Raw genomic sequence first — 14,656 nt, forward strand, 5'->3', positions numbered from 1 at the left:
GACAGGAATTTCGTTGTAGTTGCTGACTTTTCGTCCGTTTGGACTTGTAAATTTCCAGTAACTTCTTGTTTGGCCGCCATTTTTGTGGGTCAGCATGGCTGACAGTGATAAAACATGGCAAGGCTTATGTCTTGGATCAACCAGACCATTGGTAATTGTTGTTGTTTCGGACTAAGCATGTAATACCGCTATGTCCGTTACGTATTCTGCCCCAAATGAACATGTGTTTGGGGACAGTTAAGCATGTCTTTGACTTCTTTTCTTCTTGCTTTCCCTCTTTTAGGCATCGGAACATGGCGCTCTGGTGTCTATACTGCTTAGCTCTTTATTTCCAGAGTTCCGCAGTTTGGGAGAGAAGAATTGCATTCTACGCCGTTTGCCAGCGTCGGTTTTCCCCCGTCCGTGGGTGACGCTCGTTCCTTGGCGTTCTGTGACGTTGCCGTCTATGACGTATTGCAGGGATCAGCTTCCTGTTTTTCGTCGTCTACTGCCGTGGTTGGCATGGACGGTAAGTTGAACTGGTCCAACAGCCCGGCGACCGGACACTCCCTTTTGGGAGACAGTTCTTTGGGGCACTTTCACAACTTGCATTCGCCTTGTCTGTCTCCTCCGATGTTCCCGCCCATGGGCTCGGCCGTTTCAGAACAAGGGCGGCAGCCGTTCTCGGCTGCTGCGCTTCCGGTTCCCACTGGAAGCATAGGTCCCCCACCACACGTACACCCTGTGGTCGGTGCTGGGGTTGACCGGAGACTGGCCTCCGGGCTTTATGGCTTCCGGCCTCAGTCTACGCAATCCTCGTTTCCGCATTTTGCGGCTTCGTCGGTTGCATTTCTGGCTTCGTCCGGATACACTGTTCCTCTTCCTGGTCTTCCGTACGGATGTCGGTGAGTGAGGAACAGCGGCCGGCCTTCGGGCATGCAGGTTCACCTCGGCCGGGGCAGTTGTCACTTCACCCTTCGGGTGGGGTGGCTTCCGTCCATTCAGTTCCGTCGCCTTCGGACGTTCACTTGACTTTTCCTTACCCTCACACCAGTCAGGGTATAAGTCAAGATGATGTCCTGGTACACGGGTTTCCGGTTTCCCATTATCCCGTGCATCGTTTCCGCCACTGGTGACTGTGACTTCGGTCCTTGTCCTTCGCTCGACCACTCTGACGTTCAGTCTGTGGCTAGCGAATAGACATATTCGGGATTTCCGTCAAAGCTCAGGTTGCTCTTGGAGCTGCGGCGGAAGTTTTTTCCCGTTATTTTCCGGAAGGTGTATCAGCTGTTTCGACTTCCTCTTTGGTTGCCCCTTCGGCGATGTCGGACTTCCGTTCCGCGAAGGAGGAGGATTCCTGCTTTCGGTTCGAAGAGTCCCCTTCTGTGTTTTGGCGAAGCCATCTCATGCCTGAAGTGATATTCCTTCTGTCCCTGTTCCTCTTCTTGTTCCTCAAAGGCAATTTCCGGAACAGGCTCAGCCTTGGCTAGCTACGGCTACACAGGCTTCTTCTTTTGTTCCTTCTGTGTTTTGGAAGTTCAACTTGCCTAACTCTAGTCGGAACTTGCATTTGTCCTTTGCTCTTCCGCGGTCACCTTTACTGGTGACGCAGGAATTGCTTCCTCTGCTGGTAAAACAGATTATGAGGGACTCGGTTGTGTCAGTACCAGAACACACCCTTGTCTCTTCAGAGGAGATAGGACGTCAGTTTTTGGAACTTGCATCCTTTCGGAGACGATCATCAGAACTCTTTTGGTCTATGACCGATTAGCTCGATCTGTTCACACTCAGTGTAGATCAGGATGCTGATGACGGATCTGTTCACACTCTGTGTAGATCAGGATGCTGATGACGGATCTGTTCACACTCTGTGTAGATCAGGATGCTGATGACGTCTTCACTCTTCGTTCAGCCTTTGCTAGGGGGAATGAAGAGCAGATGCTGCTATCCTCCCTTCACCTCAGTTTGGTGTCGGAGGGATTTGTTCTTCTCGCACTCGCAGTTCACGGATCAGGTACGAGAAACTCCTTGAGAGCATCTCCGGTGGTAGAGGGATCTCTTTTTGGTCATTTGGCGCTTGACGCTAGAAAAAAGGAGATCCGGTCGAACAGAGACCATCAGTTCTCCGACTTCTCTCTACAAGGGTTGAAACAGAGCAAGCCTACTCAACAGAAGCAGAAGCAGGCCCAGTCCTCTGCTCAACCCAAACTGGCAGCCTTAGGGCAAGCTCATCCTGGTTTTTGTGGTTCGAGAAAAGAACTGCTTCGGGAAGGGGGAGGGGCTTCTCTAGCGGCAAGCCCCACCTCCAATGACGTGCTCCCGATCTCACCCCACCTTCCGCCCTTCACTTTAGTGATGGCGGGAAGTCCCCTCCCGGGCACTTTTGCATTGGATGGTCTCTATACACAGCCAATGGATTGTGGGACTGTGAGGTCGGGCGACTTCAATCGATCTGACGGGTCCATATTTTCATTCTTATGCATCAGTCTGATTTTAACACAGCGAACTAGGTCCACCAGCTCGAGCACCCGCTGAGGTCTCTTCTGGTCGGATCTAGGGCTGGCCTTCGGGTATACTGGTTTCCGGCCTCAGTCAGTGTAACAGTTGTTTCAGCCACGGGCTGCTGCTTCTGTCGCACTTCAACAACGACTGACCTATGTGGTCCTTGTTTGTCTTTCGCTGAGTCCGACTCTGTCTTTCTCTAGCGATCAGACTTGTTCTGGTGTTTCGTCCAAACTTAAGGTGCGCTTGAGTTGGCCTCGGAGGTAACATACAGATTTTCTGAGGGGGTATTGTCTTTGGCAATGTAGGTTTGAGGAGTCATCCTTTGTGGCTTACCATCTCTCTCAGTTTTGGCTAGTTCTCTCCTTCTGGCAGAGGGCTAGCTAATGTTCCGGTTTCTTTGCTGTGGGCTCATAGCCCAGCATCTTTTTTGGCAGCTGAAACTTTCGTTTCTTTCGTTTACCTGCGTACGGTGGGTACTTCGGAACAATGGCTGTCCTACGGGCATCACGGCTCTCAGCTTTGGCCTGTGCAATTGTCTCTTGCATTTCGCTGTGTGACTATGGCATTTCCGGTTCCTGTGACTGCGGATTTTTAATCTTTCTTTCTTCACCCTCATCCTGAGCATGAGGTGGGTCAGAACGACTTCCGTTTGGTCGGGTTTCCTTTTACAGTCACCCTTCTACCACAGGCAACTATGACTACGGCGTTTGCCCGTTGATCTCTGCGTCTGGCCCTCAGTCTTTCAGAAGTAGACAGTTCCAGTTTATTCCTGAGAACTTTGTCTCGGGAGGTTTTTGACTGGTCGGCTTCACGGTTTTCCGTGTATGCTTACCAGTCTTGTTTTCTGTTTTGGGTTCTTGATTCACATTCAATTACCCACAAGCAGACTGAACTGCGGACACTCTGGCTTTTAGCCATTTTGTTCATGGTCACCAGTCACACCAGGCTTCGATTGCTGTGACTTCCGCACTTTCGGTTGCTTATGTACAATTGTAAGTCGCTGCCTCCTCGTACTATCTCTCTCTGCTTTCGCAGGGACGGGTAGAGGATAACTGGTGACCATCTCGTTTGAGGGCAGCAAGACTGCTGTTTACGGCACCCTTCTCCAGCATGCTTTATGGGTGACGATGTCAAAGATCGCAGTCAGGTTTTTTCTTTGACGTTTTTTCTGTCACTACCCAGGAGTACTATGATTCTTGCCTTGGTTAGATTTGGACTCTAACGCAGAGAAGCAGTACAGCGTGCCTTGGAGTGTGAGCGTTTCTTCACGTTCTTAGAACTTTAGGAACGCTTATGCTCTTTATTGAGTTTTTCCCATCGACATAGGTGTCAACCTATATGGTTTGGCCGTATTGCTGTACGGGAAAAATGCATTTTTTACCCAATACGGTGTATAGGAAAATCTATACGGGCAAAAGAAGAATATACGGCGAAAAGAAAAAATTACAGCAAAGTTAAAATGAATGATAACAATGGAGATTGAGAGACAACGATCGACGCTTTCATGCAGACGACTCTCAAACGTTGTCATTGCGCATACTCAGACTCTTTTTCCACTTGACTTCCTATAAATCACTTCCGGTTTCCGGTACATTCTATCAAGCGTCGATCAACAAGCATGGCATCGCAAAGTTATCCTCCAGCTAAAAAGCTGAAAACTACATCGCAAAGTGGATCCGGACGACATCTTAAAGAGTGGGAGAGCCCAATTTTTAACAACGGTGCATACGCTGGATGGATTAAATCTTCATCAGAAGGCCCAGACTACTCGTTTTGTGTCCCATGCAGGAAACATGTGAAAGTGCGTGCCTCTGGATTTTACGACCTGAAGAGCCATTTTTCAACACGTGGGCACAATACAATTTTATAAGGTCTTGAGCTGTCTAATAAGGTTTTGGAAGGCCTCATATAAGGGCAACACCAATGATAGGTTGACACCTATGCATCGAGTTGGACTCTGGTACCTTGTACTCAGGTGTCTCTCTCTCTCTCTTTTGTGTGGAGATCGGTCACTCTTCTCTTGAGCTGACCTCTATCTCACAGGCCAGGTCGGGCATGGGCATTTCCTTACAATAGAAAGGGGGGACAGATTGTCGGTCCGAGGGATTGGACAAGTGCTGGGCACAGCTAACTGGCTCTCTGAAGTTGTCTTTAGCAAGTTTTGCCTGAGAGACATCGTGGCTGTCAATCAGGATGATTCTCAGGTCCCTTCCTGACTTGTTGGCAGCGGGCCAGTTCCTGGCAAGGGTGTTAGAGTGAGTTAGATTTTCTTTCCCACCGGGCCCTTCCTGACTTGTTGGCAGCGGGACAGTTCCTGGCAAGGGTGTTAGAGTGAGTTAGATTTTCTTTCCCACCGGGCCCTTCCTGACTTGTTGGCAGCGGGACAGTTCCTGGCAAGGGTGTTAGAGTGAGTTAGATTTTCTTTCCCACCGGGCCCTTCCTGACTTGTTGGCAGCGGGACAGTTCCTGGCAAGGGTGTTAGAGTGAGTTAGATTTTCTTTCCCACCGGGCCCTTCCTGACTTGTTGGCAGCGGGACAGTTCCTGGCAAGGGTGTTAGAGTGAGTTAGATTTTCTTTCCCACCGGGCCCTTCCTGACTTGTTGGCAGCGGGACAGTTCCTGGCAAGGGTGTTAGAGTGAGTTAGATTTTCTTTCCCACCGGGCCCTTCCTGACTTGTTGGCAGCGGGACAGTTCCTGGCAAGGGTGTTAGAGTGAGTTAGATTTTCTTTCCCACCGCCTTGTTTAAGCTATCTGCTATATGTGATTCGGAGTAAGAATATGTAGTTTAATCGATTTTAATATACTTATCTGAATCACATAGTTTATACCCTCCCACCTACCCCGCTTATGGTTTTTTTAGTTTCTTTAAAGCCGTATGATCTTGGACACGTGCTGATAGAGGTAGTGACGTAGTACACACCAATGGGAGGTAACTCTCAGAGTATGTGCTCATTACCATGGCTATTTTTAGCTCTTTTGGTGATGGGGTTGCTTCCCTTTAAAAATGTTAGACGGGTAAGCCTTTTCAGACCTTAGCATCTCAGACTGTGTCAATGCTATATGTGATTCGGGTAAGTATATTAATCGAATGAAAATTTACTTTTAAGATTTTCGATTATGGAACGTTTGATAAATGACAATACAAAATATTCACAAGCACTTTGATCTATTGGTCTTTTGAAAAGACGAATTTCATGAGAAAATAAAGACTTTATTTTGGTGTTGCTTACTCTCAAAAGTCACAGACAACCATGTACATTACAAACTGTGTGACAGACAACCATGTACATTACACACTGTGTGACAGACAACCATGTACATTACACACTGTGTGACAGACAACCATGTACATTACAAACTGTGTGACAGACAACCATGTACATTACACACTGTGTCACAGACAACCATGTACATTACACACTGTGTGACAGACAACCATGTACATTACAAACTGTGTGACAGACAACCATGTACATTACACACTGTGTGACAGACAATCATGTACATTACAAACTGTGTGACAGACAACCATGTACATTACACACTGTGTGACAGACAACCATGTACATTACACACTGTGTGACAGACAACCATGTACATTACAAACTGTGTGACAGACAACCATGTACATTACAAACTGTGTGACAGACAACCATGTACATTACACTGTGTGACAGACAACCATGTACATTACAAACTGTGTGACAGACAACCATGTACATTACACACTGTGTGACAGACAACCATGTACATTACAAACTGTGTGACAGACAACCATGTACATTACAAACTGTGTGACAGACAACCATGTACATTACACACTGTGTCACAGACAACCATGTACATTACACACTGTGTGACAGACAACCATGTACATTACAAACTGTGTCACAGACAACCATGTACATTACACACTGTGTCACAGACAACCATGTACATTACAAACTGTGTCACAGACAACCATGTACATTACACACTGTGTCACAGACAACCATGTATATTACACACTGTGTGACAGACAACCATGTACATTACAAACTGTGTCACAGACAACCATGTACATTACACACTGTGTCACAGACAACCATGTACATTACAAACTGTGTGACAGACAACCATGTACATTACACACTGTGTGACAGAAAACCATGTACATTACAAACTGTGTCACAGACAACCATGTACATTACACACTGTGTGACAGACAACCATGTACATTACACACTGTGTGACAGACAACCATGTACATTACAAACTGTGTGACAGACAACCATGTACATTACAAACTGTGTGACAGACCACCATGTACATTACAAACTGTGTGACAGACAACCATGTACATTACAAACTGTGTCACAGACAACCATGTACATTACAAACTGTGTGACAGACAACCATGTACATTACACACTGTGTCACAGACAACCATGTACATTACACACTGTGTGACAGACAACCATGTACATTACAAACTGTGTGACAGACAACCATGTACATTACAAACTGTGTGACAGACAACCATGTACATTACACACTGTGTGACAGACAACCATGTACATTACACACTGTGTGACAGACAACCATGTACATTACAAACTGTGTGACAGACAACCATGTACATTACACACTGTGTGACAGACAACCATGTACATTACAAACTGTGTCACAGACAACCATGTACATTACAAACTGTGTGACAGACAACCATGTACATTACACACTGTGTGACAGACAACCATGTACATTACACACTGTGTGACAGACAACCATGTACATTACAAGCTGTGTCACAGACAACCATGTACATTACAAACTGTGTCACAGACAACCATGTACATTACAAACTGTGTGACAGACAACCATGTACATTACACACTGTGTGACAGACAACCATGTACATTACAAACTGTGTGACAGACAACCATGTACATTACAAACTGTGTGACAGACAACCATGTACATTACACTGTGTGACAGACAACCATGTACATTACAAACTGTGTGACAGACAACCATGTACATTACACACTGTGTGACAGACAACCATGTACATTACAAACTGTGTGACAGACAACCATGTACATTACAAACTGTGTGACAGACAATCATGTACATTACACACTGTGTGACAGACAACCATGTACATTACACACTGTGTGACAGACAACCATGTACATTACACACTGTGTGACAGACAACCATGTACATTACAAACTGTGTGACAGACAACCATGTACATTACAAACTGTGTGACAGACAACCATGTACATTGCACTGTGTGACAGACAACCATGTACATTACAAACTGTGTGACAGACAACCATGTACATTACACACTGTGTGACAGACAACCATGTACATTACAAACTGTGTCACAGACAACCATGTACATTACACACTGTGTCACAGACAACCATGTACATTACAAACTGTGTCACAGACAACCATGTACATTACACACTGTGTGACAGACAACCATGTACATTACACACTGTGTCACAGACAACCATGTACATTACAAACTGTGTGACAGACAACCATGTACATTACACACTGTGTCACAGACAACCATGTACATTACAAACTGTGTGACAGACAACCATGTACATTACAAACTGTGTGACAGACAACCATGTACATTACACACTGTGTCACAGACAACCATGTACATTACACACTGTGTCACAGACAACCATGTACATTACAAACTGTGTGACAGACAACCATGTACATTACAAACTGTGTGACAGACAACCATGTACATTACAAACTGTGTGACAGACAACCATGTACATTACAAACTGTGTCACAGACAACCATGTACATTACACACTGTGTCACAGACAACCATGTACATTACAAACTGTGTGACAGACAACCATGTACATTACACACTGTGTGACAGACAACCATGTACATTACACACTGTGTCACAGACAACCATGTACATTACAAACTGTGTGACAGACAACCATGTACATTACAAACTGTGTCACAGACAACCATGTACATTACACACTGTGTGACAGACAACCATGTACATTACACACTGTGTCACAGACAACCATGTACATTACAAACTGTGTCACAGACAACCATGTACATTACACACTGTGTCACAGACAACCATGTACATTACAAACTGTGTGACAGACAACCATGTACATTACAAACTGTGTGACAGACAACCATGTACATTACAAACTGTGTGACAGACAACCATGTACATTACAAACTGTGTGACAGACAACCATGTACATTACACACTGTGTGACAGACAACCATGTACATTACAAACTGTGTGACAGACAACCATGTACATTACACACTGTGTGACAGACAACCATGTACATTACACTGTGTCACAGACAACCATGTACATTACACACTGTGTGACAGACAACCATGTACATTACAAACTGTGTCACAGACAACCATGTACATTACACACTGTGTGACAGACAACCATGTACATTACAAACTGTGTGACAGACAACCATGTACATTACACACTGTGTGACAGACAACCATGTACATTACACACTGTGTGACAGACAACCATGTACATTACAAACTGTGTCACAGACAACCATGTACATTACACACTGTGTGACAGACAACCATGTACATTACAAACTGTGTCACAGACAACCATGTACATTACAAACTGTGTGACAGACAACCATGTACATTACAAACTGTGTCACAGACAACCATGTACATTACACACTGTGTGACAGACAACCATGTACATTACAAACTGTGTGACAGACAACCATGTACATTACAAACTGTGTGACAGACAACCATGTACATTACACACTGTGTCACAGACAACCATGTACATTACAAACTGTGTCACAGACAACCATGTACATTACACACTGTGTCACAGACAACCATGTACATTACAAACTGTGTCACAGACAACCATGTACATTACAAACTGTGTGACAGACAACCATGTACATTACAAACTGTGTGACAGACAACCATGCGGGGGACAGTGGACTTGAGGGACTGGTCACAGCGCTGGGTGACCTGCAGGGACTGACCGTGCTCAACCTGGCTGGTAACAACATCACCGCCACAGGGCTCAGGACATTTGCTGCACTTTTCAACACACAGCCACACAACACAGACCCGCCCCTGCCAGTGAGTTGATTATTTACTGCACTCTTCACCGCACAGCCACACAACACAGACCCGCCCCTGCCAGTGAGTTGATTATTTACTGCACTCTTCACTGCACAGCCACACAACACAGACCCGCCCCTGCCAGTGAGTTGATTATTTACTGCACTCTTCACCACACAGCCACACAACACAGACCAGCCTCTGGCAGTAAGTTGATTATTTACTGCACTCTTCACCGCACAGCCACACAACACAGACCCACCCCTGCCAGTGAGTTGATTATTTACTGCACTCTTCACCACACAGCCACACAACACAGACCCGCCCCTGCCAGTGAGTTGATTATTTACTGCACTCTTCACCACACAACTACACAACACAGACCAGCCCCTGCCAGTGAGTTGATTATTTACTGCACTCTTCACCGCACAGCCACACAACACAGACCCGCCCCTGCCAGTGAGTTGATTATTTACTGCACTTTTCAACACACAACACAGACCCGCCTCTGCCAGTGAGTTGATTATTTACTGCACTCTTCAACACACAACACAGACCCGCCCCTGCCAGTCAGTTGATTATTTACTCTGTGCCGGTTCTCTGTTTTGTGGTTTCCCTGATATTTTACGTGAATGTTTATTTTGTGTGTAGCTGCTGGAATCATTGGACTTGAGCCACAACCCGCTAGGCAGCAACATTGCAGACAGCTTGTGCCACATTGTGAAGGGTCTGCCATCACTGACGTCACTCTCGCTGTCGTCCTGCCATCTGACTGCCGCACTCTTCCAGCACAACAGGCCGGCACTGGCCGCTAGCCTGCAGGGTCAGAGTCCAGTTCTGTGTACTTGAGTCTGTACTATGTCATGTACTTTAGTCAAACGCCGCCCTCTTACAGCACAACAGGCCGGCACTGGCCGCTTGCCTGCAGGGTCAGAGTCCAGTTCTGTGTACTTGAATCTGTACTATGTCATGTACTACAGTCGAACTTTTTTCTGAACATTCTCTCAAGTGTTTGGTACAGCAAGCAGAGTGTGTTTTGTAAGGGGTTGTTTTAATGCGAGTCAGTTTATTCCAATGCCACCCAGAGTGTGTTTTGCAAGGGTTGTTTTAATGCGAGTCAGTTTATTCCAGTGCCACCCAGAGTGTTTTGTAAGGGTTGTTTAAACTGCTTGACAAATTGCTTTCTTTGTCTGAGTATTGTTATTTCTCTGTGTCTGCGTATTGTTATTTCTCTTTGTTGTGCCTGTGCAGGTAGCCGTCTTCAGCACCTTGACGTATCTCACAACAATCTGGGAACACTGGGTGTGGAGCTCCTGTTACGCAGCGTCAACAGTCACACAATCACCGCCCTCGACCTCGGCCACACTCGGTCAGACCCCAGCCCCGGCCATCTCATCCGGCACCTGAGAGCGTTCATCAGGCAGGTGGGTAGAAGCTTGACCACATAGTTTGGACGATGGAAAGACATGTTTCCTCCCTCTCTCTTCACTCTTTGGTCGACCACTGCAAATAATTAGCATATCAATCAATATGAGGCTTATATTGCGTGTATTCCGTGGGTACAGTTCTAAGCGCAGGGATTTATCTTTTTATTTTTTTATTTTTATTTTATGCAATTTATATCGCGCACATATTCAAGGCGCAGGGATTTATTTATGCCGTGTGAGATGGAATTTTTTTACACAATACATCACGCATTCACATCGGCCAGCAGATCGCAGCCATTTCGGCGCATATCCTACTTTTCACGGCCTATTATTCCAAGTCACACGGGTATTTTGGTGGACATTTTTATCTATGCCTATACAATTTTGCCAGGAAAGACCCTTTTGTCAATCGTGGGATCTTTAACGTGCACACCCCAATGTAGTGTACAACGAAGGGACCTCGGTTTTTCGTCTCATCCGAAAGACTAGCACTTGAACCCACCACCTAGGTTAGGAAAAGGGGGGAGAAAATTGCTAACGCCCTGACCCAGGGTCGAACTCGCAACCTCTCGCTTCCGAGCGCAAGTGCGTTACCACTCGGCCACCCAGTCCCAGGTTTCTTCAGTCTCATGCTCTTTGGGAAAGCGCATAGTGCTTTTAGTTATGCGCTATAGAAATCTCCTTAATAAATAAAGCACAATGGCTGTCAATGTGAATGATGGAAACACAGGTTTACTCCTCTCTCTCTATTCCCAGTCTACAATAAGCCCCTGCTCCTGATTTGTATTTATAAGAGGATTTTAGGGCTTCTTCTCTCATTTTGTTTTAAAAAGCATGGCTTTTCCATTTCCTTTTTTAAAATGTTAAATGTGCATGTCATTGTTGCTGCTAATGAGATCTGTTTGTTGTTGTCTTCAGGGCTGTGCTCTTCGTGACCTATCACTGGAAAACTGCTGCATTCATCAGGAAGACCTGGAGTTTTTGTGCAGGCGAGTTCATTTCTTTGTTTGTACTTAAAGCCACACAGTCCCAGGGCGCCTAGGTTGGTTCATTTTGTTGGACCACAGAGCTACAGTGCGTGTTGTCAGCGACACCGGATGTAGTCCAGACTAGCGTTGAAACTGTTATTTCAGATAGATAAGGATAATTCAAGTTTTCTGACTATGTTTTGGATTAATGATGCATAGATTTACAGACAGTGATGGCAGCTGCTCCTTGTTCAAAGTATAAGAAACATGTTGCTTTCCACCATAGCTTAACTGGCATGGTTCCATACTTTGCTTATATCAACCGTGAGATTTTATCACCAGTTGGCTTATTTCTTGAGATCTCCATATTTTGCATCATCATTTACAAAACGTTTTCCAGGGTATGAGAGTGGGGGCACTTAAGGGGGGGTGGAGGGTGGGGGGGGGGGGGGGGTTTAAGGGTTCCAGATGTTTTTGAATTGTTGATGTGTTCTAGTTGTGAAGGTTATTTCACTAATTGTTGATGTGTTCTAGTTGTGAATGGTTATTTCACTAATTGTTGATGTGTTCTAGTTGTGAATGGTTATTTCACTAATTGTTGATGTGTTCTAGTTGTGAATGGTTATTTCACTAATTGTTGATGTGTTCTAGTTGTGAATGGTTATTTCACTAATTGTTGATGTGTTCTAGTTGTGAATGGTTATTTCACTAATTGTTGATGTGTTCTAGTTGTGAATGGTTATTTCACTAATTGTTGATGTGTTCTAGTTGTGAATGGTTATTTCACTAATTGTTGATGTGTTTTAGTTGTGAATGGTTATTTCACTAATTGTTGATGTGTTCTAGTTGTGAAGGTTATTTCACTAATTGTTGATGTGTTCTAGTTGTGAATGGTTATTTCACTAATTGTTGATGTGTTCTAGTTGTGAATGGTTATTTCACTAATTGTTGATGTGTTCTAGTTGTGAATGGTTATTTCACTAATTGTTGATGTGTTCTAGTTGTGAATGGTTATTTCACTAATTGTTGATGTGTTCTAGTTGTGAATGGGTTATTTCACTAATTGTTGATGTGTTCTAGTTGTGAATGGGTTATTTCACTTTGTGTCTGTGTCCTGCAGGCTACCCATTGAGCTACCAGGTCTACAGAGGCTGAACATCTCTGTCAACAAGGCGGTGACAACAGACACGGTGCAGAGACTCCTGTCCAACTCTGCACATTGTCCCGACAGTCACCTGCACCGGCTGGAAGCACAGTCCTGCTCTGTCACATCACCGCTGTCTCTTCCCTCGTCTTCTTCCCCGACCTTGATGGAGAGTCTCAAGGACAAGCTGACCGCTCCCCACGCCCTGCAACACCTGGCCTTGACCTGCGGCCGGCTGGACAAAGCCGACAAAGAAGCGCTGACCGAAGCATGGACACAGCGATGGGTCGAGGTCAGCGTGCAGTTTTGTGGCCAGTCTGTCCTGCTGGCTTTGAAACAGCCTGGTTGAGGGAGACAGGTGCACACAACTTTCTGATGGTTGTACTTATAAAGGTTGAGCTGAAGGAGACAGGTGCTCACAACTTTCTGATGGTTGTACTTATAAAGGTTGAGCTGAAGGAGACAGGTGTACACAACTTTCTGATGGTTGTACTTATAAAGGTTGAGCTGAAGGAGACAGGTGTACACAACTTTCTGATGGTTGTACTTATAAAGGTTGAGCTGAAGGAGACAGGTGTACACAACTTTCTGATGGTTGTACTTATAAAGGTTGAGCTGAAGGAGACAGGTGCACACACCTTTCTGATGGTTGTACTTATAAAGGTTGAGCTGAAGGAGACAGGTGCACACACCTTTCTGATGGTTGTACTTATAAAGGTTGAGCTGAAGGAGACAGGTGCACACACCTTTCTGATGGTTGTACTTATAAAGGTTGAGCTGAAGGAGACAGGTGCACACAACTTTCTGACGGCTGTAGTTCATAAAGGTTGAAGCCAGGCTTATAGATAAATGCCTTCTTGTGTGAGGTGTTGTGTGCAGCACCACACGTCTGTCCAGGCTGATACATTGATGGTTAAGAGCATCCTTACACTTGAACATGCAGCAACATTCAGAGGCCTAGCTGCTCTGTGTAGGCTGTGATTTTGTTGCTGAATCATGTTAATGTATACATTTTTAGGTGTAAAATGTAATGATGTGCAGTATACTATTACTAGCAATATAATACTGTAGTAGCTTGTTGATGGCCGCAGGAGCGGTCATCTATTGGAATGCATTCGGAGAGGTGACATGTCTCGTTTGTTACCGTTCTCACGAGATCAGTTACAGGTTTTTACATTTAGTCAAGTTTTGACTAAATGTTTTAACATAGAGGGGGAATCGAGACGAGGGTCGTGGTGTCTGTGTGTGTGTGCGTGTGTGTGTAGAGCGATTCAGAGTAAACTACTGGACCGATCTTTATGAAATTTGACGTGAGAGTTCCTGGGTATGAGATCCCCGGACGTTTTTTTCATTTTTTCGATAAATGTCTTTGATGATGTCATATCCGGCTTTTTGTAAAAGTTGAGGCGGCACTGTCACACCCTCATTTTTCAATCAAATTGATTAAAATTTTGGCCAAGCAATCTTCGACGAAGGCCGGACTTCGGTATTGCATT

The 14,656-nt window shown here is 45.1% G+C and overlaps 1 protein-coding gene across 1 annotated transcript in view; it reads left to right on the top strand.

Annotated features, from left to right (window-relative positions):
* Positions 1–14,648, top strand: part of LOC138950160 (tonsoku-like protein) — a gene marked incomplete at its 5' end in the record, with an annotated part of 56,435 nt that extends 41,787 nt beyond the window's left edge. The window contains 5 exon segments of the mRNA XM_070321900.1: positions 9,473–9,639; positions 10,273–10,444; positions 10,873–11,045; positions 11,967–12,037; positions 13,137–14,648. Of these exon segments, the coding sequence (XP_070178001.1) occupies positions 9,473–9,639; positions 10,273–10,444; positions 10,873–11,045; positions 11,967–12,037; positions 13,137–13,509 (956 nt within the window).
* Positions 14,649–14,656: the final 8 nt, after the last annotated feature.

This window comes from Littorina saxatilis, linkage group LG1 (assembly GCF_037325665.1).
Source record: "Littorina saxatilis isolate snail1 linkage group LG1, US_GU_Lsax_2.0, whole genome shotgun sequence".
Taxonomy (NCBI): domain Eukaryota; kingdom Metazoa; phylum Mollusca; class Gastropoda; order Littorinimorpha; family Littorinidae; genus Littorina; species Littorina saxatilis.